The 26,591-nt window shown below is 41.6% G+C and overlaps 1 protein-coding gene across 1 annotated transcript in view; it reads left to right on the top strand.

Moving 5' to 3' along the window:
• The window catches only part of sema5a (sema domain, seven thrombospondin repeats (type 1 and type 1-like), transmembrane domain (TM) and short cytoplasmic domain, (semaphorin) 5A), a 174,380-nt gene that overhangs the window by 30,750 nt on the left and 117,039 nt on the right, over positions 1-26,591 (top strand). Inside the window, exon 2 of the mRNA XM_034705796.1 lies at positions 16,850-17,066. Coding sequence (XP_034561687.1) covers positions 16,919-17,066 — 148 coding nt within the window. The 5' untranslated portion in view covers positions 16,850-16,918. The remainder of the gene's footprint in view (positions 1-16,849; positions 17,067-26,591) is intronic.

Here is a 26,591-nt window from a genome sequence, read left to right as displayed (position 1 = left end):
TCCTTCAAAAATCATCTGAAAAGGTCGCTAATTTGCCGTGTTGCTGCTTATTATAACTTTTTGTTAGCAAGAGGGAAGGTATTTCCGTAAGCCTCTTTGGGGCTTCTAACCTCCCCTGCACAATGTTTAAGATTCCATTGCGTATATTGTTGATACTTTTATGATGTGCAAATAAAAAAAAAAATAAATAAAAAAAAACATGAATCCAGAAAAAAACTGCAAATAAAAACAGATAAAAAGTTCCACTTTGTCCACAGGTGTCGCCAAAATCTACAGAAGTCAAAAATGTCCTCACCGTGGCTTTAAATAATCAGTCAAAGTCTGTTTAATCAAGAAATCTGCAGTGATTTAAACAGACGGCAAAAACTTCCATGTTCATTTTGAAACCAAAATCTTGGCTGTCATATTTTGACTTTCACCATCAATCATACATGGGTATTAGCTAAAACCTTCAAATCTTCAATGAGTGATTTTTTTTAGAAGAAAAATAAATGAGATGCAACCAAAAATCTGACAACATGTTTGAGTTCATAATCTGAGCTTTAGAAAACAGTGACATATTTATATAAGCTTTAACAAGAGAGTCAATTCATGCATTAGAGTTCAAGTGAAACATCATGACCTCATTTATATTGTGAAGTACTTACATATTTGATTTTACAAAAGCTGATATTTCTATCTGTAAAGGAAGTTGATTTAAGATGAGCCTTTAAAAAAAAGTGAAAAAAAAGATTGTTCTATTATTTTATAGCTATTTAAGTATTGTGGTCGATTCGTGATATGAAAGAGGGCTTTTTTTTTTAAATCTCACGCTGTCAAAAAAAATTATAATTGTTCAAAACTAAATTTGTTGCTCATCTATGATATAGTTAAGGTTGTAATAAGCCCCTAAAGAAAATGAATTTGCACTTATTATATGGGAAATAATCAACTTTTTGTGTTTTTGCTTGTAAAAAAAATCCAGCATTTTCATGTTTTTAAACTGGCATTTTAAGGGTCAAATTCCTGAAAATCAATCAAATTATTTTTTGTATTATTAGAGCAGAAGTTGATTGAGGGAATGAGCAAATAAAAGTTAAATAAAAATATATTGTGTTTTATTATTTTTATAGCTATTTAAGTACTGTGTACATTTTATGTCATAAAGGAGCTTAAGAGATGCTTTTGATTAAATTTCACATTGTCCAAAAATAAAAAATAGATAAAAACTGAAGACAGCCTCTGAATAAAGCTGAAGTAAGAACTGGAAAAACTTTACTTTTGAACACTCTCTGCTTTAAAGGATGCAGCTGCAACACACAGCTGAAAGCTCTGCACAGCTTTGTACATGAAGACACTCGACCTCCCCTGCAGTGGAATCTATCTGTGAGAGATTTCATCCATCACTCCCCCAGTCATCTCCTGTCAGCACTAAAGCTGATATGATTGATTACGATATCAGTAATTGGATGATTCAAAACTGCAGAGCGCTGAGCAGAACCCCCCAAAAAATGGTCTCCACAGGCCGATTTCACATTTTTAGCTCAATGAGAGGAATTTACCCTTGGATGACTGTGATTTTCTATTCATTTAGAGTCTGGTTAGCATCACGGTGATGCTTGTGAGCTGCCATGCCCTTTTGAAAGTACGGATGAATGGACTGCACAGTCTGGAGTTAGAAGCTGCCCTATGTATTAGCAGAGCAGCGAGTGCCCCCTCTGTGTATCGTCACCTCAGGGGTGCAGAAAAAGCAGGTGTCTCTCTGAGAATGGCAAGTCGGTTTTAGTCTTGCGTGTGTGCACAGCTGTAGACTGTGATAGTGTAATTTTGCGCCCAGTGAGACAGTCGGCTACCCGTTAGCCAAGCATGTAATTAAAGCTTTAAAAATGTCACCATTCCTCTGTGGTGGGCTTTATGTCCCTTATCGCTGCGGTCCCAGGTGAGTGTGCAAGTGCCAGCTATAGCCCCGAGTTTAATGTTTGTGTTTCCTACATGTGTGGCAGGTTATTTTTTTAAGTCTTACAGTGTTGTAGCCATCTTCGATCCGTTGCCTTGATCAGACATCAGATGACAACACTACTCTTGTGTGCTTCGGCCCTGCTGATACACATCACAGAGGATAACAGAGGCTTTGAAGTGCGAGAAATCTTTGATGCCCGTGCATCGTCCAAGCAGTTAAACGTTGAGAAAATGACAGAAAACTCTTCAAACATCCATTAAGAGATTGTTTTGATCATCTCCAGGGTAGCAGAGAGCCTGATACTGTGCTTGCAAATCAGTTAAGGGTATTGGAGTCCCTGTTAATCTTCAGTTCCTCCTGGTAAGTCAAAGTCATCGATGACACATGCATTGAAGAGGTATCTCAAAACTTTGTAAAAAGGACCCAACACTTTGCTTCCTGACTGAGAGCTGACTTTGTAGTCGGTTGCTGGGACTGTAGTGGAAATATTTACTCTCAGTGAGATGTAGTTTTGGGACAGCTCTGACAAACTCTGCTTCTACTCCAAGATTTAAGACACTCCAGAGCTGCAAGGTTGTTGTGACAATCTTCCCCCTGTGAACAGCTCTCCTGACTCTGGGATCAGCTCAGACAGTAGCCTGGGGGCCTCAGTTACGTGTCAGAGCCGCTGTCTCCACAGACGATCAGTGCCTGGGTCAGCTATAAGAGCCTTTTTTCAATAGCTGACTTGTTTTCTATAGACATCTCTCCAGCCTGGATTCAGACGTAGAGCTTGTGGAATAATGTTAATTGGCAATGACAGGCAGAGTTTGTGCTGTCGACTGATCCTAATGAAGATCACTCTACGCTTTGCGATGCTTTGTTTACTTTTGTACGTCCCTCAGGCTCTTTAACTCTGAGAAAACTTTAAGGGAATGTTTGACACATTGAAGACAAAACTGTCGTTTGATTTATTGCAGTAAATTAAAAAGAACATTACCATAAACAAAACGTTAAAGCTGCCGAGTTAGCTTAGCATAAAGCTTTGAGATGGGACAAACAGCAAGCCCTGCTCCGTCCATTTTGATGCATTCAGTTCATGCAAAAACCTGTGTTAGGCGCTAGGCGCTGGTGGCCTAGCGGTCTAAACGCCCCATACAGAAGCTATAGTCCTCGTCGTACAGATCACCGGTTTGACTCCCGGCCATGGCCATATGCTGCATGGTTTCCCCCCCTCTCTGCTCCACACATTTGCTGTCTCTCATTGGCTATCCTATCAAAATAAAGGCAAAAGTACCCGAAAATATAACTTTAAAAAAACCTGAGAGTTCATAGACAAACTGATGGGTGGTTCTTGGTCAATGTCTCTCAGTCTGGAACTGTAACTTCCTGGATTCTCTGCTTGTTCCTCAGTCCAGTTTTTGGTGTTGATGCCTGTGCAGAAATGTCATGCACATTTTGACTGTTAGTTGTTCTCACAGTCCATCCAAGAAGTATGCACTCTACTGTTTTCTCTATTATTATATTACTGTACATGTATTTAGCATTAGTACAATACAACTGAAAATAGCAAGTAGTGTGTTTGATGTTAGGGCTTCCATCTCAATAAAAAAACAAACATGTAGCCTCTATGGCGATGTCTATTGCTTGAAACTGGATGATGGTTAAGGTGACCGTCACTCTCAGGACCTTGGTAGGACTCTTTCTGACTGTTAGCATTTTTAAAACGGTCTATTTCGGCTCCCCATCTTTGGAAATTACATTCTGTACACTGTGCTGCATGTATGACCGTTATCTTAAATCAGCATCAAAACCCCGCCTCAGTTTTTGGAAAACTTGACCTATTTTTGAGCCACTTTTTTCTGGACAGTCAGGTGATGTGTCCACCAATGCAGATGTTTTTGCACTTTGAGTGCCCACAACCTCAATTTCAGAGCGCTTCTCACCAGTTTTACTGTTGCTGGGTTATGAAAGCCACCACTTTCGCTTCCAGAAGACCATTGGGTCTGTTTTGAAACAAAAGAAACTGTAAAGAATATTGATAAGATGTGTGTCATAGCATAAGCAGCAGCTCAAAACTTGGAAATTGTATCTAAAGAAAAATTAGTGCGATAACTTTTCTCCACACAAATCAGCTGATGTTGAGGGTGTGCCAAATCACACTGGATTTTAATAGAAATGGGTGCCGCCAGTGCAAAAAAATGGCGGTGCCGAACATGGCACCTCCCTGTGTCTCTTCATCTTTCATCCCCCCAGGTCTGTAGTTGTGAGTGACAGCTTGCCTCAGTCATGCTTTACAGATAAGTGGCACCACCATCTGTTAGACACATAAACAGACCCTGAGTATTAGATCGTACCATTGTTTTAGATGTATTTATACGAAAAAATGTTGTTAGCATAGCATGTGTACTAGGGCTGTCAAAATTGCTCCCAAATGACGTTCGAATATTCGCTCTAAAAAAAACCATAGGTTCGAACCATTGGAATATCTATATTTGCACATTATGTCAATAACAGGTGGACAAACTAATACAAGAAGATAACTACTTGTATATGTGTTTTTATTTAAGATTTAACATGGCTAAAACATACCTACACATTACAAAACAAGTAAATGACCTAATGGTCTTTACCGAAACACTTTTAAGACAGGAGACCTCTCGCTCGCTCGCTCGCTCGCCCCCTCCCCTCTCTGTGCACAATGCGCTGCATGAGTGCTGAACAAGACTTGTGCAAGCAATTAAAGGTCCTGACTCTTGTCCCTAATATAGGCAGGCTTCATTCAGTGATTGAAGCAAATATTATTCACATTAATTGAAGTTAAAAAAAGGAAAAAGTAGTCCACTTACATTCTTGGCGCTTGTATAAAAAAAGAGAGGAAAAACTGCATTTTACCCCAGTGTCACTGATTGTTGGGCTCTTTTAGTCCACTGTCAATGTAGGGTCTTAGGCCTGACAGGTTATTTGCCAAAATCACGAGACAGTCCACATGTGAAGAGGCCAGTGCTGATCAGACAGTCCACATGTGAAGAGGCCCGATCTCTTTTTATTCACTGTATTCCCAGCGGAAGAAAAGACGCGTTCAGAGCGCACTGAGGATCCGGGGACGGAAGATTTCTCTCTGCCGTCTGCTTCACGCTGTGCATGTGTGACTCCTGTGACCTGTCCCTCACCCGTCATGCAGTGCGCCCACTCGCAAAGCAGCCGCCGATGTGTTTTTTTCCACAGTTGAATATTAATTTTCACAATCGAATCTCCGTTTTTTTTTTTTATATTCAAATATATATTTGAATTTAGAATATTCGTTGACAGCCCTAATGTCTACTATCTTATATGCTAGCTAATGTGCTCGATTAAGACAAAGACTGTAAAACAGCCCTTCTTTACCTACAGCTCCAACCTCTTCACTATACGTCGTCACTTCTGGTCTCCCCCCCAAAGAAAAAAAAAATCTGAATATGCTTTAAAAACTGGGCTTCATGTTTTTCAGTTTCCAGTATTAGTGCTAAGCTAAGCTAGCTGACTGCTAGTGATATCTTGATACTTTCATGCATGAAAGTTGCATCAATCCTGTGATAGAACTTTTGGCAGGAAAAAACAATGGGCATGTTTCCCAACATATCCACGTCTCTCTTGATTTCTTCAGGTAAAGAGCAGAGGGAAATCAACCAGCCTCAGAAATTATAAGCTCTGTGTAATTATGGAGTCAGCTTCCAGGCACCAAGTCCTGACTCTGCCTTACCTTGACCCAAATTAAGATGTGAACAGTTTCAAAGCTGTGCTCTTTATTATAAGGGCTATCTCACCAGCATCTCTGTAAGAGCTTTAAGTCAAAGGTCTAAGTGAACTACCTCCAGCAGTTTTGGAGGCAGATAGATAGGGCCAGGTCAGGCACTAATCTTGAGGTGTTTTAGAGCTTTCACACTGAAGTTCCTCTCAGTCATGATGTCACTTTTCTTTGCATGTTTATGAAGCGTCTCCTCATCTGGAGCTGTGTTATGCAGACACTCTGGCAGACCGCATTCAGACACGTGGTAATGCATCAGCATGAGTGCTCCACTGAGCCAGCAAGGGTAAAAATAACAGCAGGATTTGGGAACCTCTGGAGAGTAAGGGCGGGACTGGACTTAAATTGCTGGGTGTGTTTTTTTTAACAAGACGGGAGAGACAGTGTGTGTGCTTGTGTGTGTGCGTGAGCTTCTGTGGCAAATGTGTATGATGTTGGTCCCAGATTTAACTGGACCAGAGGCATGGTTGTGGTCTTAGGGGCCCCGCTCTGCACAGTACACAGCCTGTGGTATGTTGAGGATTCATTGTGTTTTTCAGTGTTTGCAAGAAAACAAAGAAGCACCAAAGAGCGGAGGTGTTTACAACCATTACTCAGGAGAAGAGGAGGGTGACATTTTCTTAAATTGACCCCAAGACTCTTTACTGAAGAAAGTTTTACTAACAGAAGTTTGTGAAACAAACTTGGAACCAAGTTAAGAAGCTGTGATGTAAGATTTAGTTTACCAGTGGAGGAGCCTTTTGCTGTTCCTTGTCCCCGGTGCCTGTGTTTCATCAGCTGTGTTCCTTCCCTCCATATGCTGAAGGCAGAACATACTCAGTAAATCACAGCTCTGTTTTCGTAATCTTATGCGGCGGTATAAACCTAACAACAGACTGGAGCATCGAGGAACGTCATTGCGACAGAGGGAAGCTGAGCCAAGATTTGTTTGATTTACTGTTGATTCTCATATATAGCTGCTTGTGTAACAAACTGGATTTAGAGTCAGATTATATGCAGGCAAACATGTTGAATTATGATAAAGAAATATGGATTTGCAATTCATATCCAAACAGTCATTTCTCAAAAACTGAGGAACTTTTTCTGGTAACAAACAAACTTATCCACCGGGCTTAAAAGTTGAACTGAGAAGAAAAACTTCCACATTTTTATATCAGAGAATAAAATCTAAAATAACTTCAGCTATTTTACATATTTGTCCATTTTACCAGAGAATAAAATTATTTTGGACGTATATGTTGCATTTCTAGATCCTGCCTCATTTGGACTTTTTCTTAAGGTTACAGTAGTCCTCATGTGTTGTTAAATTCTGGTCCACACTTAACCCAAATAACACAACCGCTGCTTTAAAGTGTTACTGTTACCATAACAGGTGAACGGTGCGTGGACAGGGTAGTGTTTTGCAATGATCCAAATTTAAGATTGTGCAGAATGACATCAGCAGCACATATCTTATAAAACAGTTCTTCTGTAGGCAGAGTCTACCAGTTGAATAGCAGAGCTCTGAAGTGTGGGACACAAACTGTGTGACATCAGACTTCCACCAGATCCATGTCCGGTCCGTCTCTGATCCCCTGGATCCGTGCTCTCTCGGCCATCAACTACTTCCGGATGCGTTTTCAGAAGGGCCGCCGGGCAGCTGAAGTCACAAGACAGAGGTCTTTCCCACAGTGATTATTGCTTCAATGATTCTCATGAATGATTCTCCTCCTCCTCTCCTCAGCCATGTTGTCTTTCTGGTCCTCTGAAAACCTCTGACCTGTTGACTCCAGGCCTGACTCCGCTCATCATGACGGTTTGTTGTTGTAGTTAATTGAAATACTATCTGGTGATAACACAGAGTGTTTTATTCTGAAAATTAGACGGATGTTTTAATTTTGTTTCGATGCCTGACTTCCTGTCCCGCTCCATCTGCTCTGTTGAGATTGATGCGTCGTGCTCCAGCATCCGGCAAAAATAGAAGTCTTGTGTATCTGATCCGGAGACACAGCCGGAACGCAATGGAGCAGATCCAGTGGAAGTTAACACATTGACTAGAATAGAAACCTTACAGATCCAGTGCTGTAACGGATCAGAGGCAGACCAGACACGGATCTGGTGGAATTTGTCTTTGACTGCCTGGATCACTGTTTGGATAAATGTTATCTTTTCAAGCTTTTAGTGCTTTCATTCAGATAATACACCAGTCAGCTCACTCAGGAGGAAGAGAAACACCTGCTAAAGGATAATAATGCTTAAGGCTCTATTATGGCAGTTAGAATAAAGACTTATTTATGTCTTATTTTTGTTGAATGCGTCTTTGTCGTTTGGTTCCACTTCAGAAATGTTCTCAACAAAGTAATGATACCAAGAAGAAGAAGAAGAGAATAAGCTTTCTGAAAAGAGACGTAGATCAAGTAATGTAGTACAGAGTGAATGATGTAAGGTAAACAAGGAAGGATGAATAAAATCTTAAACAGAAGTAAGGTGATATATGATACAGAACACGCTCACATCAGCATCAGTATAAGCTCGTATCTCTCTCACACACATGCACACACACAGGCCAAATGACATATTCAAGCTACAACGCAGAGAAATATTGGCACACAGTAAAGTGTGTGTGTGTGTGTGTGTGTGTGTGTGTGTGTGTGTGTGTGTGTGTGTGTGTGTGTGTGTGTGTGTGTGTGTGTGTGTGCGTGCGTGCGTGCGTGCGTGCGTGCGTGCGTGCGTGCGTGCGTGCGTGCGTGCGTGCGTGCGTGCGTGTCAGTGTGTCTGATGAGAGAGAAAAGACAAAGACAAACTGCACATGTGCACATTTGATTTGCGCCTCAGAAGCAGAAGAATCTGTGCATCACAGATAAGGCTTTGAAACAAACAAGCCATCGGATCTAAGAGCGCTTTTCAATCCCACTGTTGGGGAGACACAAACATTTCTACGCAAGGAATTAATCTGCTCCCTGATCCAGGGGTCGTCAGGTGGAAAGGACCCCGCTGAGCTGCGATGAGCCTCTGATGGCGATATCATCACTTTTTGGCTCTGTCTGTCATCCTCTGCTGAGTCCCCCGTGAGAAGCCCAGCGGACTGAGGTGGACTGAGACCAGGAGGGAAAAGGTCACTGAGAGGTAGAAACAGAAAAAGAGGATGGATGGCGATAGAAGTTTGAGGTATCTGTCAGATGGCAGAGAGAGAAAGAGAATCCCCATGACAGCCACAGAGAAGAAAAAGTCAGTCAGTCGGCCACTAGAGCTGTCCATCATGTCGCTGCAGCGCATCATCAGTATCTCTGTCACTCAGTCCTCTGGTTCCTTATTTTGTTGGATCATTTGTCACACAGCTGGAGAATCAACAGTTCATTCAGCCGCTCTGTAAGTCTGTTTTAGACATATTTATCAATCAATAATTCAGTCCAGTCAAACACTAATAAATCAGTCTGACATTTATAAAATCAAGATAGTCTGCTGTGTTTCTCAGACAGAAAGCAAAGTACAGAGCAAACATCTGCGTCATCTCTCTGTGTGCTTAAGTCGAAACACAAGACGGGAAAATCTCAGACTGGCAGACAAACAAACAGCGGCCGTGACCTGTCTGATAGACGGAGTGACAAATACTCAGACACGCATTCAAGAATCAGCCTGCTGTAAAAAACAGAGCTGCATTGTCTCTGTGTGTGCTGCTGTCTAAAGCAACGTCTGTGCTGGTTTTACTGGTGTGTGTGTGTGTGTGTGTGTGTGTGTGTGTGTGTGTGTGTTTGTGTTTCTTTGTATGTGTGTCATGTCTGGTCAGAGAGGAGGGAAGCATCCATCCTGCAGTGAGCTGTGACCCCTGAGCCGTGCTCCCATGACTCTGTTTGGACAGATCCATCTCTCACTTTTGACAAACATGTTTATACCTCAGTCTGTGCGTGTGCGTGCGTGTGTGTGTATAAGTTTATGTTGGTGTCGATACAACGCCACATTCATTCATGAGTCTATTCATTATGTATGGTGTAATTCAGCCATCCTCAAGTCAGACAAAATCAATAGTGGTGTTAAAATGATCCTCTCTCTACAGTCGTTACTGCAGGAAGGCCTCGATTGATCAGTGGGCTGACACCTCGAGTGCCAGAATGCAAAGGCGCAGAGGAGTGTGTATGTTTATGTTAGTGTGTGTGTGTGTGTGTGTGTGTGTGTGTGTGTAATGTGGTTATGTAAGTATTGAGAAGCTGTGGCAGTCTGAGCCAGTAGATTATTCAACCTGATACACTAACGCAAGCAAATTTTATTCTACAATACCCTCTGTGTTTTCTTTCTTCATGAATAACACGCTGCTTTTTATTTGTTTATGAGAACACCTCAGATCAACAAAGCCGCGCCGTATCCACCGGAATGATAACAAAAGGCATTCGTCCCTCTCTGGTGTCAGTCTGCCTCATCTTCCCACACACCAGTGGGTCATCTTTTATTAATTTCTTTCATAATTGGAAGAGTCTTAAGAAGGGAAGATGATGACAGATGTCTCAATTATTTTTGTGCATGAGGATTTGCAGCATGAGTGTGCACGAGTCATACAAAGTACTGAAGAAGCAGTCTGACCGCCAGGTCTTCTACTATAGATCACAGGATAACTTGAAATGAAAACCAAGAAATGTGTTAGTGAGCAGAGACTCATTTATAATTTAGTTTCTGTTTTCAGAAAAGTTAAGAGGCAAACACTTAAGTGCAGGATTCTGAAAGTTTAAAAGTCAGAATTTAAAGCCACAATGAGTAACTTTTAGTTTGCATAGACTTTAACCTCCCCTCTGGACAAAGTAATATCTTATCTCTTTGTTGACCTTATCCAGTACATGCCCAAGTACTGGTTTCTGATTAAACCCTGCTTTCTATCGTTACAGTTAAACTTATCATTCAGGGTGAATCATAGCTCCTGAAAATTGAAACAAAGGATGCTCGGGTAGCGTGAAGTTAGTCACTTTGTTTGACACCTCACCAGCGGAAGTGTTTAGAGGTTTGAAAAGTTTAATAGTTGAGTTGTAGTCAAGTCACCAAAGATGGAGTCCAAGTTGAGTCTCAAGTCATCAGTTTCCAAGTCCACGTCAAGTCCCTGTCACAAGAGCAGAACTTGATATGTGTCTGAGTTGAGTCCCCATTACCTGAGGATTTATAAAGAGGGCTGCTGTCTCACTCACATATCTCTTATGAGCCTCGTCTGACTGTGTGGTGACCTTTTGGATGTGTACAAAACATGTTTCATTTATTCACATCAGAGTCTGACTGATCTGAGTCTTGAGATTGAAAATGGTCAATGAAGACACAGCACTGTGTGTAAATGCCCACCGTACCTCCCTCGCCTGATCATTGTTTCTGTGGGATCACAGCAGCTGATCAACTCAAAACACCTGCAGCCAGCTTGCGAACAACCAGCAGGCCAAGTAACTTTAACATCTCATGGACTTTTTTTTGTATATCCTGCATGTGTCTGTTAAAACTTGAGCTTATCCACTTCTCGTCCTTGATGTTTGCATTGAAATCTTCGTAAATGTAACGCTCGATTCATGATGAACACAACTGAACATGAAAACATATGCAGGTGAACACAGGTGCCAGACTGTGCCATGAATAGTAAGACAGTCTTTATCATTAGAGAAGTCCAAGTCCTCCCCTCTGTCATTTGAGTCGGAATGCTCCAGTCGGAGTCCAGTCGCAAGGAGTGACTCAAGTCCTCCTGGACTTGAGTCCTACAGCCCTAAAGAAATGATCTCTCTTGTCAGGCATAGTCTTGTTTGATTTTGTAATGCTGTGTTCACACCAAACGTGATAATATATAATGATTGGGCCGAGCGAATTCCAGGTAAAATCACAGTGAAGACACAAGAAGATGAAAGCTCTTGCCATGCAGCACAGGCGGGCAGCGTGAATGCTGTGAATTTGCGGTGCACTCAACGCTCTACTGGCTTCATTGGCTTATTCGCTAGAGTTGAAAAAATCTGATCTTCAGCAAGTAATTTGCTCCACGTTGACCAATCAGCATTGAGATCCCCTGGTAGCAGTTCATCCATCTGCAAAATGTAGGACAATCGTGTCTGTTTGTTTAAAGGGAACAGGAATCAAATGAGCTCGCTTTGAGGAAAGTGAGTCAGGAGGAAAACCTGTGTCTGTCACTTGATTCCAGCTATCGGTTGTACTTGGAAGCTATCATCACCAGCTTACCCTCACCTGTAGTCAAGCTTGATCTTGTTTGTTGACAACAGACTGGAGAAGAGGTTGAAAGGAACCCCTCCCCTCTCACAAGATTCATATCTTTGGGTACACAAATAAAGTGAGTCAATTCAAAACATTCTGGTGTTAAAATATGTGCAAATTAAGTGAGTAATGGATTTTATTCACATTAGTTGTGAACACAACATTAGTCATAGAGAGGCTTTGGTGTTGAAGTCTGTTTCATCATCAGATAAAAACTTGCAGGAGTTTTAAATTTAACCAAATTGCAAAAAATGTGTGAAAACATTTGAAAAGATGATTTTCATGCAGTCTTGTTTGTCTTGTATTCATGTTGAAGTAAATGTGTCTCTTAAAGCAACATGAGTTATTGATCAGCTGTTTAAATGATAGAAAGCACCGTCATCATACATCACCCAAAAAAGTCAAGATGTCCAAAAAAAAAACAAGGCCAATGAGGCATGTTGGTGATGGATTTGTCTACTCCTCACACTGGACGGCACCTTGCTGCTCACGCTGTTTTTAAGATTTAAAGAAGGACAGATTATTCTGTATTATCTGCTCCGTACATGAGCTTCAAATGTTAAAGTCGTTTACCACATGTGAATTTTTGTGTGGCTCTGCTTCTCTCTGCTAACTGCCCTGAATGCACCGGTGTGTTATCCATCACAGGGTCCCAGGGTGATTGCAGTGTGTGTGTGTGTGTGTGTATGTGTGTACTGTGAATGCACTGTTCGTATTTGTAGAGGTGTGAAGCAGAGACAGAGAAAAGGAGTAGGAGTGGGTGCATGAGGAGCAGGAGGAGGGGGAGGAGGAGGAGGAGGCTTGTACTGATGCCCTGGAGATGATTTAGAGTTGAGAGCGCTGTACAGCTCAGAAAGCTTTAGCAGTCGTCTCCCACAGGACCAGTTGGTGGCTTGTGGTGAGTTAAAGAGAAAATCTGATCCTTTAAGGAGAGCGCTACAACTGTTGAGATGGTTTGGGTCTAAATCAAGTCTTAGCTGCCTGTGTGTTCTCTGTTTCTAAAGGCATGAGGCTGATTCATGTGTGGCCATAAATCAGGTTATCTGTGGCTCTTTGAAAGGACACATTTTTTTAAAAGACCGGTCATATATAAGCATTATCTTGGGTTTTATCGCTCCTTAATTGTTTCACCATGTAAAGATTTTTAGTACGGCTCTGTATCATGAAAATACAGAGACCAGAAAACAGATGTGGACAGTAACGCAACCACAACATGGGTTATCTTGCAATCTGACAATGAATATGTTTTATACACAACAATTTTTAATATATATTTCAAAAAAGGTGGATGACATGACAGCTCCTGAAAAGTGAAGACAAAAAGTGTAGAGCTCCCCCTTCTGACCAACTGCTGTACATGTCATAAAGCCTGCCTCCTCCAATGTTAACAGACAGAAAAACAGGTCAAACTTTTATATCACATGATACATCCAATAACTTTTCCTAAACATGGTCATTAACCATATAGTTTGAAACTGTCTTGTTGCTTTATCTACAAAGAGTTACATTTTATGAATACGTTTAGAGTAAGGGATTTATGTGATGCTAAAATGTGGGTTATAACATCACGATTGAGAGCTCACATTTGCAAAGTAGAGGAGGAGTTGTGAGATAAATCATAACAGCACAGGAGTCATCAAACTTTACCTGATCGTGAATGTTTGTTAAAACTGACATAAGTATTAGTTTTACTGTCGACTGTGCCAACCAGAGAGATCTTTAACGTTTCACTGCTAAGTTGAATGTGTGCTTTAGTGAGCTAACGAGGTGGGATGTTGCTGCATTTTGTGAAGAAAGGTGCTATATAGTTAAAGTTTATCATTGTTACTATTATCACAACGCAATGGCTCCACCAACCGATCTCTTCTGGGTTGACTCTGGCTGTGTCCCAGTTCAGGGGCAGAATCCTTCAAAGGGCACATTTGAAGCCGAAAAACATATGTTTGAGTCGGCCTGGGAGGTGAAGGATATATCAGATGCATCTTTTGTGGCCCAACGTGTCCCATGATTCTTTGGACGCCTTTCAAATGAGATGGTGGACTCTCAAGCAGCAGAGTAATACAACTTTAGATATCAGTATTTTGGTTTAACTCAATGTTATGGCGAGCGATATGAACGTAAGAAAGACAGATGCCCTAAAACTTTAAATGAACTTGCTTGGTGCTAGGTATGCTGGCGGGTTTGCAAGCTAGCTACCTGTTGTAAGGGGACAGGGGCGGCAATATCTGACACAAGTGTAAGGTCGGGAACTCCACTGTGTTTATATTTTATAGTAAAAACAATGTTAAAGGTTCCTAATTGACATTTTGACCACCAGAGGCACTGTAGAGCATTCATTTGTGATTGGACCACACTTTGTTTTCACATTCAGCCCATAACACATTCCCTTACTTCTAGCTACTCCATTTGCAGCAGTTGTTTGTGGTAATGTATGAAACAGGTTAGCAGTGTGCTAACAAAGGCAAGGAAAAACAAGACAACTAGCGAGTTAATTTGATGTAAACTTTGCTTGTTTTAGAGTATTTAATAAAAGGCTTTGGGGGTGATTCCTGATGAAGGACATATATTAAACCTGAAGGATACACACGCTGGTGGAAAACCCTGACTGCATGCACAACTTTTTCTTTTTGGCAAAAAACTCCACAGACATCATTTAAGTTAAACTCAGCGGCAACAAAGAGGTTTCAAATCTGTGTGCAACAGTCAAACAAGGAGAAGCTGCGAGCAACAACAAGCTAATATTAGAGGGTTGAATAATAGTCTTTAAACATCATTATGAATTCTACGTTCATGAGACGCTGGTTTGTTTTTTGAACATGCTCAGGAGGTGTGTGTATGTGCAGGTGGGTACAGGCAGGTCATGTGCTCGGCTCTTAGAGAGGTAACAAGGTTAACAGAGAGTTCACAGCTCTACTGCGCCTGTTAGCCTGCCACCTGCACATGTGTGTATGCATTTAATGTGATGGGGACTCACATATACTGTAAGCACACAGTAATCCATGTACTGTCTGACTGTAGACTCACACACAACGTTAAAAACTTTTAATAATCTCATTTTCCACCTCACATTCACCCCTGTGCCCGGCAGATTATGAAATATTCCCTCTAAGTAAGCACAGACATAAAGGTATATAGGGCTGCTTGAGAATAGACAGAGAGAATGTCATATAACTAAACTGCCTGGGGAATATGACTGGCTCGCTCTCTGCTGCAACAGGTAAAATGGCTTTTTGGTGAGCAGAGAAACATTAAAGACTGTCAAGGAAAGCAGCAGACAAAGAAAAGTGACACGTAAAACGACAGGTTGACTAAAGCAAAACTGCAAAACTACAGAGGCTGACGTGTGAACCGTCGAGACGAAAGGCAGAAAAGGGAAAAGAGAGAGAGGTACCCGGCACAGGCTGTCACTTGCTTCCCCTGCAGTGGATGACAGGTGTTTTACATTACTTTGTGGGTGAAGGGAAAAAAAACACCCTTTACTTGCTCCTGTGCATTTATACACTGGACTTTGAATGAATTCCACATAGGCCCCAAGGTCATGGAGCCTATTCATGCACACTAAAGGCAGAGTAAACTTTCCATTGAAGGAGAAAATGGAATAAAAACCTGCGCACTTACAGCATTAGGGATTTCATTTGAAAGCAGAAGTAGAAAGGTGCCTTATGTTTTACCCTAGAGCTACTCCCAGCTTTCTAGCACTAAAAGGGATTCATACTTCAGAGAGGAGGTTTGTCTGAGGAGAGCAAATACTCAGTTCTTTCCCTCTTAGCTCACTTCACTTTGTCTTTTTTTTACTGTGCAGATTATTCCATATTTTCCTCTCGTCCCACAACAAACATGATATTAACAGTTTTTGCTTATTTGCAACCCACCCTTCACACTAAATCAGCTCCGTCACAGAGGCAGGATTGTTCTGTTCTGACTCTACAAAGCAGCACTTTTTTCCCCTCTGACTGGACCACAGATGAAAAGCTTTGTTTCGCATACAATAAAATAATAAGAATGCTCCGCTTGTTTGGCTTCAGAATACATTTTCTCTCATGACACATTAGAAAAGCAAATGCTTACCCTTACTGGCTTTATGACGCTCTGTATCTTCACCCCGCTCCACCACACACGCTGCTCAGAATGAGCTATACACTCAGAGAAGCTTAGTCTTGTGTTGAACACAGCATGAATCCATCTTGGTAATAGCATCACATTAATGATTAAAAAGTAATGATGTGGAGGGTCTCGACTGCTCATCAATTCACCCCCACAAAGAAAAGAAATCAGGAACAATTGAGATGTGAGGGCTGCTTTGTTTTCCTCGCAGCAAATGACTTCTTCGGGATGCTGCCGTGAGCGTTTTATAATAATCACATCCAGCAATTTGAGGCTTTGGTTGTGAATGAAAACATACCAGATTTACAGCTGCTATAGGGTATAATTGACCCATGAGGAGTGCTGTGCAGAGCAGCTTTGTGCATATATCACTCACACATGCACACAAACAAATAGGCGTTTAATAATGAATTGCACATGAATGCACATACGCAGCACACTGAACTATTGCTCCTCTGCAAAGGGAACAAAGCACACAAAATGCAGCACAGACTCATAAAGAGGTTGAGGTAATGCAGAGCTATCTGTGATTCATGCTCTGAGTGTCAGAGGTGAGAGGTGGGAGGTCTGACGTGTCACTGAGGATCACAGGGGCTAGTGTTGCTTTAAAACTCCCTAAACTTTTTTTTTTTTCCTCAATCTGTCACACTGTGTCTTCTTTGCACCTCTCTTGTTCCCTTTATGTACGGATTTATTTTTGCGGCTTTCATCTCCTGGAGTGAGTCCTGGGTGATGCAGAGAGGTGCTACACTGAATCATGTTTTACGGCCCTCGGATGTAAACTAACGTGAAATGAGCCTAAGTTTAAACCCCAAATCCGTCCTCTTCTGTCCTTTCAGGTTAGTCTCTCCAATGCTCTTGGCCCCTGAGGCCTGAGGAGAAGTGAGCCAAGCCCAGGCCCCCCCCACATGGGACGCTGTGTTACCCAGCATGCACTGCTGCTGCTGCAGTGCATGCTGGTTCTGCGGCCTGGAGGTGTGGCGAGTAGGAGAGGGCCGGTGCTGCTGCCTGAATCGCCCTGTCACAGGATGGAGCACCCACTCATCCCACACTCAGGTAAGAGTCCAGCAAACACGCACACACACACACACACACACACACACACACACACACACACACACACACACACACACACACACACACACACACAAGGTTTAGATCATTGATCCGCCTCATTACGTTTTCTGTTTTTCTCCACTTCACTGTCCGCTGCAGTTATAAATACCTTTGTCTCTCCTCGCTGCTCTGTCACTCTGACCTTCACTGATATCTGGTCACTTTCTGAGCACAAGGTTACATTCTTGGACCCATACACACTCTCTGGACTGTTATGACAGGATTTTTTTGTTGTTGCTAGGAGACAATACAAGTCTTGGACAAGTGTTATTGGTTGTAAGCAAATTCATCACCGAAGACTGAAAAAAGGAAGAAGGCATAGTATATATTTCTGCGCCTTTCCCACACAGCCTCAGCTCATCTATTGTTCCTAGGAGAGAAGAAACCAGAGAGAAATGTGAAACAAGCTGCTGTATGCTCTAATACATGGTGCAACTCTCATCATGCCTTTGGTATAATGTCTAGGTGCAAAGCCGGTGTGGAAAATAAAAGCCTGCAGAAGTGCAAAAAGTTGCGGTTCCTTGAGTGTCCACAGGCTCCAAAAGCCAAGAGCTGCTGACACATTACAGTTCTGCAACAGCGCAGTGACTAAGTTTAGCTGTCATCTCATCAGGGGCATAACCGAGATGAGCAATCTTACTCGTATACGAGCAATCTCATTCGAAGAAATTAACAGATGGCTAAATTATTTACCAGGATTCAGAAGGGTTAAAAAACCAATTGGCTAACAGGCTTATCTAGTAAGAAAGACCTCCTTACTGTTTAGTGAAGTTATTGGAGAGCTTACGTGAAGTAAAAATAGACACCAACATAAATGTTAGTGCTTCCTAAGTAGTCATCTATTAGATATTGATTTTGCTTATGCTAATGTTTCTTGTACAGAGTGTATAAATAATGGATATAGTATCCGTGACGTCACCCATCTGTTTCTGAAGCGTTGTTTTGAGGCCAATCGGCGGCGGCAACCGTATTGGAAATGTTGAACTCAACATAACTGTTGTCGAGCTAGTGTGAGGTAAAGAGTGTGTGCAGATAGAGAAATGAGCTATCCAGACTACACTTGTCTTTTGTACCAGGCTGTAAACATGTTTATTTCTGCTGTGAAGATTGTCTTTTTTGAATGGGTGTGTATGTGGTTTCCAGTACTTCCGGAGCCAGCCTCAAGTGGACACTCAATGAACTGAAGTTTTTAACACTTCTGCATTGGCCTCATATTTTTAGACCCAAGGTTGTCGTTGGGTTTTATCTTTCACACTGTGTGTGGGATTTTTGACTGTAAATGCTAATGGAAGTGGCTGAATGCTAATGTTAGCTGTGATCTGATGTTAGCTGTCAAAATGTTTTTAAACTCTGAATACGGCCCTCACAATTTTCACTATCCAATGACCAAAGAGTGTCTGATTATTTAGGTGTACACGACTTACGACCTGAAACCCAACGTATAGAAACAACGATAAAGTGTTACGTCACGTAGGAAGGGGGGAAAAAAAGCACTTCAGTGCTTGTTGTCTTTTTTTCCATTTTTGATCAGAGAACAAATTGGAGATTTGGAAAACGAGTCATCGTCTGTATTTCACTTTGGTTTCAGATATTGATGTTATGTTGTTATTTTTTTTAGTTTTCTGCAAGCCAGATCATATCAGCATGTACCTTAGCTTCAAAATATATCACCTGTGTAATATGCCAGCCCCTTAAAGGGTATTTTGGCTTAATTTTTGTACTGTTAGGAGATTGATGCGTATCGTCCATACTCACACACAGTCCTTGGGAGGGTAAACAAACCACTGTGAACTGCTGATGTTCCGTGTGAGCAACTCAGAGACACAAGCTAATCAGATAGCCTGATGTTGATGCTATTTTTTCACTATGAATTAAATCTATATAATAATTTTAAGTACAGAGAAACATTTTTTCCCTTTCCCCACTCTGTTTTCTCTTCACTCCTTCCCTTAGACACAAAGCAGACTGCACTACAAGCCTGTGCACTTTTAGATGAAGTATTTTCAGCATCAGATGTCATTGTCCTTATCCTTATCTTACATTTCTATTGAACAGCTAAACTGTAATGAAATGCTTGTGAAACTTCACCCAGAGAAAGTATCAATAGGGATCGATGGGGTTCTGTCTACCCTCTGTGAAGCAGCAAAATGTCATTGAGCTGTTTTCGGTCCAGTAGAGTCACAGTCAGATAATCACAAAGGATTCTTCCAGGGCGAAATTGACGAGAGGACCAAGGTCGCTGCATGTGTCCAAAGATGCTGGCAAGAACTCAGTACGACTGTCGCCCAGCACAGGCTCAAAGCACAGGCTCAAAGCAAAGACTCTGCGGCTACAACTCTTCCTCTCTCTCTCCGTCTTTGTCTTTATCCACGGCTTTTATCATATCATTGTTAGCTGAGGCGGCACTCTTCCCTCTGCGCCAATTGAGTGCAATGATGATGACTAACTGTCCGGCTAACGTGATATGTTAACCCGCCTTGTGCTTTCTGCGCGAGGGGGATCAAACAGCAGCCGGTGGGTCAGCTGTGGTCAGTGCTTCTGTGTTCTCTAATGTGCCAGAATGGCCCATTAAGCTCTGCTGGCTTAATGCTTTTCTTGAAATATAGAAGCATTAATAAAAAGGGTCGTCATAACAGTCAGCAATCAGACATGGTTCACCTACACAAAGCCCACTGAACAGAGCAGGAGGACAGAAATGGAGGAACTCAGAGGCTGTAGAGAGCGATCAATTGTGGTTGAGTCGCACATTATCGACTCTGCAGGTTAACGGAAGAAATATTATAAACAGTGACGGAAAACGCTGTGACAAAGGATCTAAAGTCAGTTTACCCAAATAAAAAGCAACTCAGATTTACTCTCTCAGGCTTCTAACAAGAGGGCTGCAGCTAACGACTACCTCCCTAGTCAGCTCGTCATCGATTATCAGAATGATTAAGTGACTGGATAATGAATCGCACCATAACTTAGCCGATCAGGGCATTGGGTTAGCTGAGCAAGGTCGAGCAGGCGACCCGTGTACAGAGGCTACAGCCCTTGTTTAACCGGTTGTAGGATTGATTCTCCGTCTGGCATGATTTGGTGCATGTCTTCTCCCACTCCCTCCCTCATTTCCTCTCTCTCTCTCAAACTGTCCTGTTGATTACAGGATAAAAAAACTCAATTATGTACAAAAAAACAAACTTTTTTTGACTAATTTACTCTTCTAAACTCAAAACATGCCTTTAAAAGTCTTAATTTAAGCCATATTGCTTTGACATAGCTTGTGGTAATGTAGAACGGATGATTCTGTTTCAGTGTGTAGCGTCATTACCCTCATTAGTACGAGGTTGCTCCACTTTATGAAGATACAATAAGAGGAAGTAAAAGTGTTGCAGTGGAAAGGTTTAAAAGTAGAGTGTGTAAATGCAAATCAGAGAAAAATCACACATTGTGGTTTTAACTTTGACTGATGGGTTGAATGTCCCACTTTATGTTTAAAAGAGACGTACAACGTGTCTTCTCTTAAAACGCTTGCACATCCCTGATGTCCTCCCATAAGAAGCAAGGTCTGCTTTATGGTTTTTCACAGACAGCTCTTTTCTGTGCAGCACTGAGGGTGAAAAGCTCCTGGACTCCAGAAGTTAGAGAGTGTGATAATGTTGCATCAGCTGACATTTTGCTGTGTTTTGTTTACCTGCTGCACTCCAGTCTCTGTTTTACAAGCACAGCTCTAAGCAGAGATAGTAAGGATGAGAGTGCTCACCTATCAGGAACTCAGCTCTGGGAAATGATGCTAAGCGTGCTAACAGCATGAAAAACACATGCAACGACTTCACAGAATTAGACTACTATGGTAAAATGTGATTTTTTTTGTCATCAATAACGTCAGCTGCATCCTAAACACAAGTGCAACTAATACACCAGAGAGAGTTATTTAATGTGTTACAGTATTTTAGCCAAAAGAGGGCGCTCCAAGAAGTAAGTGGCCGCATCACTGTGTACTTCTTAACCTTTTCTCCCTCATTATGTCATAATCATGCATTTTAAGAAAAAGACTCTTCAATTCAAACAAGTGACTAGTGGAGGGGGAAGCTGCTGGTCTCTCTATAGTCAGTGAGTGCGTCTCTGCCTCACAAATTTGACACGAGGCAGGGTGACAATGACAGATGGTTCTAGAGAACGCTGCACATCTGCATAGAAAGTGCACATTGGTGAACACAATGTAGGTCTTCAAGCAAGTTTGCAGTTTCAGCCTTTTTCCCCTCTGGGAGCCCCCCCAAAATAGACTTAATCTTATAAACCCATCAGGCTGATATTCTGGTTTTACAGTAAATTAATCAGCAACTAAATTTGTCGGTGTTTGTCTCTGTAAGTTAAGCTGCTATATCAGTATTAATACACTTTACCCAAATATGGTTAATTTCCCATAAAAGAATACCCATTAATCAATTTCTTTGATCAAGTCCTGATATTTCTTGGGACAAGTCATAGAGGGTGAGGATGTGATGTTATTTTTTTCTGAAACTGCCCTCCCTTTTAAACTTTTATAAACACTTTCTCATAGACGAGTGCAGAAGAAAACAACTGCTCTCATTTCCCTAGCAAATCAAAATTAATGCAGCTTGCTGACATTCCCACACTTAAAGCTGGGGTTGGTAATCAGATTTAGATACACTTTTTGTCATACTGGTTAAAATGATCTTTATGTCCTGATGGCAATCAATACATAATGTGTTCCTAAAAAAGAGTGAAAAAAAAATGCTATCTACAGCTGGAGTAAACCTGGGAAAACACCAACCAATCACCGTTTTTTGGCTCCCCAAATTTTCAACCAATCAAATCCCGTCCAGCCGTTCTGCCCTCCTCCTGCGCGTACATTTCCCCGGCGTGCACTCCTCCGAGTCCCCGTCTCCTGCCTCTACTTCCCCTGAAGTTTACTGCCCCTCTCGCTCGTCCTCGGGCCTGTCCCCTTTGACCTGATGAGGTGCTTTGCTCAGGACTGTAGTCCAGATCAGAGTCTAAAAAGCTCTCACCAACAAGCAGAATAATTAATGACGTTCAGTAAGTCTGTAGTGATGACGAGACAATTCGTGAACACGTTGAGCTTTAATAACCGGTCACTGTCGGCCGTGATCACGACAACCAACAAAACAACAATCAATGTTTGAATGAATGAAAAGCTTCTCCTCTCCTCTCTCCCACTCGCACACTCTACACCTCTCCTGATGCCTTCACTGACCGTCAACACTGTAGGAATTAAGAACATCTACACTGAACACGTTTAACAAACAGTAGAGCTGTTACAGTATTATATATGTGTTATAACTTTTCTCCTGATATCGTGTCACCGGTACAACTGGATAATGCTAGCATGACAGTTGTGAGTACTAACAGCAGCCATGTTTGTTTGTGTTTTTAACTTTCACTATGATAATGTTTTGGTGAGGACCGGTTTTGAATCAGTCATGATCATATGGTCGAGAATCAGCTGCGCTCATGCATGTGAGGGGGGGGGGGGGGGGGGGGGTCGTTTTGGAGGAGCTCCAAGGGAGGAGGGGAGGGGTTAGACGGAGTCATGAGGAAAAGCTACATTCAAATTCATGCTGGTTTTCCGAGACTACCGACCCTAGCTTTAAGAGGAAGTTCAAGATTTCAAAGCTCGCTCGTGGGCAACTTCTCCGTCTTCAGTTTCAATCAGGGGCACTAAGATGATATTTTTAGGTTTCATTTAAAATGATTGGCATCCCGTCTTGCCTTCAGTGTTTGTGTCTGAATAAAGGGTAAGGCTTTGTGCTCTTTGTGGGTTACACTGCAAACAAGAGGCAGTCGGCCCGGTGCCAGACATCTGCCTTCAAACATTTAAAAGGTGGAATTATTGTTCATAAAATGAAATTGCACAGATGCAGTTAGAGTACGCATGTAAATTTCATTTGCTTGTAAAGTCAGTCGACCCCTGAAAGTTCACCCAAACTTTCCGCGCACACCAGCTTGTTAGCCATCATCTTTGTCACCCTGGTATTAAAGCTGTAAAGCGCTGCAGACTAGAAATTGTCTTTGCTCATGTACACCCGTTAATCATTATGCTTTGTTTACTTACATCTCTGTTTTTATTTCGTCTTTTTTGAGAGTCAGCACCTTTGCAGAGCACCTGCTAATTCCCATGATCTCAAGAAGGCGTCCATTAATCTTTGCCTTCACAGTTATTTTTTGCTCAGTTTTTTAATAACCATCCTTTCATGGTTTGATGATAGTCTTTGTGCGGTAAAAACACATCTCATTGTTTCTTGCTGTTTCTTGTTGTACAGTACACAAAGCTTTTTTATAGACTGTCACATTTAAGCCTTTGGTTTTTTGCAGAAAAAGCAAGAAAGGCTGAATCATCACAAAATATTCCAACTCTAGTATCAAAAGCACACGAGCGTACTCACACAAACAGTGTGTGAGGGAAGAGAAACCTCTTGTTAAACCTATTATCATCCTCTTTTGTGAGTCATTGTGCTCCATGTAATGTACTGTAATCCCTGGTTGTTGAGGCTGTGCAGGGCTGCCATGGCTTCTGGCTTCAGCAGAGCTGGGAGGACTACAAACACATTCAACATACCCCTGTGTATCACTACGGCTCAACACTCTCACTGCTCAGGCTAACCTGATCCTTTTGGACATACACAGACATACATGATCTGATCTGAGTCTTCCAGGCTGGGCTGCAGTGAAGCTTGAATTTACATTCAATCAAAGAAAGTTATTGATATTTTCTAAATCAGTTATTTGTTCCTTCTGAGAGAAATATGAGAGGATCAAAGCCTCTTTAATGTCTGTATGCTGAAAATATAGCTACATAGTTTCCCATTGATCTAAGCTAGTTTATTATTATTACACAAACTTGTTCTTATCTTCTTCGGCATCTCTCTTCAAAGGAGCAAACTATTGCTTTCAAATAAAAGTTACTTGAACATCTAGCTTAGTCAGATGACAAAAATGTCAAATATTCTATAATTTTTCATAAGAATTTAAAGCCACAAATGATTTCTTCCCTGATTATTTCCTGTATGTGTGAGTAATCAGATGAAAATGTTCATCCTACCATCTTTCCAATATCAAACATACCAGTCATTTTTCTTAGAAAATGTTAACTTAATGTTACTTTTGGTCCATGTCATGTGAAGAGATTTACGGTATCTAGACCACAAGTTGTAGAAATTAGATTATTCAGCGATACCTAAAGGTCAGATTCTGGATTGAAACACTCCCTTGCTCACCCCCCTGTAGGTGAGGTGACAGCCTTCAAGGACAAGAAGCCTCTGTGATGCATGATCAGTGTGATCCTCCATTTTTCCTTTTTTTTACCATTAAAAAAAATCTATTTTTTAAAAATTCAGACCAACGACCACTCATCCAACCAGTCCTTTTTCTGTGAACACTCACTAAATACAAAAATACAAAGCTTGCTAGTTTGACTTTTCTGGGCTACTGTAGAAACATAGTTGTGCAAAATGACATTTAACACTACACACTGTACCTTTAAATATTACACACTGTACCTTTAAATACTACACACTGTACCTTTAAATAATGCACACTGTACCATTAAATACTACCCACTGTACCTTTAAATATTACACACTGTACCTTTAAATAATGCACACTGTACCGTTAAATACTACACACTGTACCTTTAGATACTACTCACTGTACCTTTAAATAATACACTTTAGATATAAGGTTATGAGCTTTGCATAATTCGGCACAATAAGGGGCATGAGTGATTTGACCAACAGGTTGTCACATGGTAGCTGTTTGCCAGGAGGATTAAGGCCCGCCTCCACTCAACTTCTTTGCCTTGGCTGAAGTTTTGGGTTGAGTCAGCACTTTGATTATGTCAACCCCATTGTCGGTCTTCAAAACACCCCTTCAGAAACCAGTGAGTGATGTCACGTCCATGTTTTTACAGTCTATTGGTGAAAGCCTTCCAGTAAAAGTTTCAGTCCGTCATATGACCACTCAAAAACTCAATATTTACGTTTTTTCCTGTGCGAAAAAGAAAAGAGTTTGTTGTTACCAACTTCTAAACAGGGATTGAAAAACAAAGCTCAGGTTTCAAAGCGAGAGTGGCAGGGAGGGGAGAACAATAAAATGTACAAAGCTTTTCTTAAGTAGCTGGTGTCTCTTAAACGTGCTGCCTCAGCAGGTCTGGTAGAAACGGAGATAAACAATAGAGAGCTTAAAGAGTGGTTATGACCTGTCATGGAAAGCCAAGGTTTAAGGTCTGTCTGAATGTATTCCAGTGACAGCGTTCCTTTTCTCTGTGAGATTGTGGCCTGACTGTGGATGGGTGTGCCTCACATGGGCCTAACCCCACTGGAGATGGCGGTTTTCTGACTTGGCACAACACTTGGCTGACAGAACTGCTACTGTGGTGCGAGGACGCTATCGTCTAAAGACCGCTTTCTGCTTTGTGTGGCGGTTTAAGAAATGGAGGGTTTCAGGAAAAAAAGTACACTGTACAGTTCAGCAGCTATATTCAAAATGTTTACTCAAAGGTACGCTCGCTATACTTTCACAGGAACAGGTCTGAATTTAGCTGAAACAGACGTCCAACCTAAATGTGTGTCAGGATTATTTAAAGAGGGGTGTTGAAGGAGTTCATCCAGATGGGTGTAAAGGAGATATTTTGGTGAAGAAGTCGTCCGCCCAAGCTTTCATGGTGTTATTGTAGCTCTAAGCCCTGGAGATATACTGTATTAATAAAGTGTTGTATTAAAGAAGTGTTCCTGGGTGTAGACTTGAAGGCTTTTAAAGGTTATAAACTGTGGTGTAAACAATGCCTTCACAGGCCAAGCTGAGGGCCACGTCTCTGAGGAGTGGAACCAGTGGACTGGTTTTACAGCCATGGACTGAGCACAGCTTTTATCATCCCTGAACGGCTTACACATCGTTAGAGAGAGAGAGGGAGGAGGGAGTAAAAGCAGAGAAACAAACAAATGGCCAAATAGCATTCATAAATGCAACAGGCTACATCGAGTGGCAAATCAGAGATCTTTTAATTGGTCTTTTGGGGGCAGTTTCTGTAGATTTAGAGGCCCTCTGAGGTCTTTGGAGGCTCTATTCCAAAACATTAACTCCGCTTTATTCATGTCCAAGGTCAGCTATGTTCTAGCCATGTTTTATTTTAATGGCTGACAGGCTGCGAATGGCATGAAGAAGGCTCTGTGTATTTTTGGATTAGTATGTCTTTCATTTACCCGCTGCAATAAAAGCCCTACATATCATTTCCCCACACATTTCTTATTTGTCAAGTGCTCTGAAGAGATTTGGTCATCTTGTAAAAGAGTTGGCTCCTCTCCTGCAACCCTAGAACCAAGCTGCTCTGCTCCTAAACACATATTACATTTAAATAATTTATTGCGCACTTATTTGAGGCAGCTCAGTGGTATGTTTTGCATGATTCACTTGCAGCCCCAAGGCCACAGCAGAGCCCAAAATTTG

The sequence above is a fragment of the Notolabrus celidotus genome, chromosome 17 (assembly GCF_009762535.1).
Source record: "Notolabrus celidotus isolate fNotCel1 chromosome 17, fNotCel1.pri, whole genome shotgun sequence".
In the NCBI taxonomy this organism is placed as follows: domain Eukaryota; kingdom Metazoa; phylum Chordata; class Actinopteri; order Labriformes; family Labridae; genus Notolabrus; species Notolabrus celidotus.
This window is presented reverse-complemented; position numbering and strand designations above follow the sequence as displayed.